Here is a 2,299-nt window from a genome sequence, read left to right on the forward strand (position 1 = left end):
GATCCCAATTGGTGTGTTACGTTTTTTTGATCATTTATTTGACAAGCACTGGTGTATACACAGGTGCTAGCAGAGGGGTTCTTTCACCAACAAATGGTTAATAATAATAATAATAATAATATGCAATAGGGGTTCAATAGCCCAGTGTTTTAAGTGCAGCTTTTTCATACTTTTTTCATAGTGTGTTTTAACGACTGTCATTTTGTGTTGATCCATTCGTTGTCTTTATGTTTTAATTATGCTTTAGTTTTAAAGTAAAAAATAAAAAAAAATTATGTTATGTTAGAATTTTTAAAAAATTGCCGACGGCTCCTTTTAAGGCAACCTGTTTTGCTGGGTTTGTCATACAGTATATAATAGTGAATAAAAGGTGTTTAAAAAATAGGTCTAACAACATGGAACAGCAGCAGAAAATCACATCATAACGAGACAATAATGAAAAACCAACAAAGTTTAACTGCAAGTCTACCAAGTCATGCAACAGGTACTCTACCATTCACATATTGTAGGGTGGGGAAGATGGGACACCTTTAGCACATAATATCCAAATATCCTGATCGTATTTTAAACGATTAACAACGATCAATAGGAGTCGTGAAGATACCCTTTTATAATTCTTTAAATTTTTCTTGTTTACTACCAAAGAAAACAAGAAAATAGAATATAAATACTATATATATATATAAAGTAACCGTTAAGAACAAACCTAAACAATAAGCATACCAAACGGTGACGGTGTAAAATTTGTTTCTATTTCTATTAGATGCCAAACCATTTGGAGCAAGCAGTAGATGTAACAATAGTTCTTCCACTGATGAATCGTCTGCACATATTTGGTTTGTATTTTTTTTGTTTATTTTACCAAAATATTTAAAATGGCATTATGGTAGGGTTTCATTGCCTGTGCATGCAGTATATATTTTTATTCAAGTTTTCATACAAAATTCATTGATAGTCAGATGATACTTTAAAAATGCAGGGATAGTTATACGTGCATTCTTCTGAAAGAAATATGTATACCTTATTTGTTCGTATTGTGTACTAATTTCTGCAATGTAAAATAACTCTAAAATAGGCCTGACTATCCTGCCACTTTAGATTCTGTGCCTAAAGTTGGTACTTAAATGTAATAAATCACCCTTAAAATTTTTGTATTAATATCTAAAACACCACTTCTCGAGAACAAAATATTTTAGTGAACTTTGATTGTGTAACAACTTAAGACAACATGTAACAACTTAAGACAACATGTAGTAAACATAAAACATTTAAATATTGGTCAAATATTACTGTACACAAATTAAAATACAGTTAATGTTGCACCATTATCAGTATAATGTTTTATCAGGAATGAAATACATGATGAAGAATACCCAAAGTATAGCAAAGAGAGTTATACTTCATACATAGCAGAAGTTTACCCAACTGGTATGAATGAATGAATGAATGTAATGTAACTTGCTTTATCCTCGTGGATTGAAAAACGACAGTTGTTAAACACGAGTGTTCTGTTTTATACATTTTGGCCAGGTTAAGAGTTACCAAGTATGTACTTTGTGGGTGATTATTTGTCAGGTGCTTGCTTTGCCAATTATGTTTAAGTAAGTTGTCTAGGTTATACGTTCTAAGTTATTAATTACACATCGCTCTGTTGAATCAGCTTTGTTGGATAAAGTCAAATCAAACGTAAAACTGTTCTATATTGGATTATTGGTAAGGTCCTGTGTTGAAATACATCAGGGGACCTGGGATTTAGCTCAGGCCAGAGTTGATCTATTATCCCCAAAATATTTTTTTTATCCAGTGGGTTAAACAAAGCTAGATATGGCTGTTCATGATTAAAAAAAAAAATAAAAAAGTAATCACCCATCAAGTAACATACTTGGTAACTCGTAAGCTGGCATGAGGTGTATGAAACAGAATACTCATGTTTAATAACCGGCGTTTTCGGGCCACGCGAGGATACAGTAAGTTACATTTCTTCATACATTTAATTTGTATTCTCTATCAGGTTGGTCAATGAAGTTTAACACGCGGAGAAAACTTGTGCAACGAGTTCTATTCACCAACTGGTTGAATGTGAAGCTTAATGGTGATTTAAAACTGACTAGCTACCAAGTGTTGCTAGTCATGCATAGAGAATCAATAGGTAAGATTAGCTTTTAACGAGATTAATATTTTAAGCATACTTGGTGTAGTGACTACGCTTATTTTCTTCCAATTAAATTTAAATATTTTGTTTTACTTTAAGCGTGTTTTAACAACTCTTGTATTGTCGCTGTATCCTGTCTTTTCGTTT

General features: G+C 32.0%; 2 protein-coding genes across 2 annotated transcripts in view; both read left to right on the plus strand.

Moving 5' to 3' along the window:
- The first annotated feature begins 382 nt into the window (after nt 1–382).
- LOC100182678 overlaps nt 383–2,299 on the plus strand; it is a 10,559-nt gene continuing 8,642 nt past the window's right edge. Inside the window, exons 1-4 of the mRNA XM_018811426.2 lie at nt 383–484; nt 764–836; nt 1,349–1,428; nt 2,012–2,149. Coding sequence (XP_018666971.1) covers nt 436–484; nt 764–836; nt 1,349–1,428; nt 2,012–2,149 — 340 coding nt within the window. The 5' untranslated portion in view covers nt 383–435. The remainder of the gene's footprint in view (nt 485–763; nt 837–1,348; nt 1,429–2,011; nt 2,150–2,299) is intronic.
- LOC108949456 overlaps nt 2,192–2,299 on the plus strand; it is a 12,717-nt gene continuing 12,609 nt past the window's right edge. Inside the window, exon 1 of the mRNA XM_018811708.2 lies at nt 2,192–2,197. The gene's annotated coding sequence lies outside the window, so the exon portion shown is untranslated. The remainder of the gene's footprint in view (nt 2,198–2,299) is intronic.

Source organism: Ciona intestinalis, chromosome 4 (assembly GCF_000224145.3).
Source record: "Ciona intestinalis chromosome 4, KH, whole genome shotgun sequence".
NCBI lineage: Eukaryota > Metazoa > Chordata > Ascidiacea > Phlebobranchia > Cionidae > Ciona > Ciona intestinalis.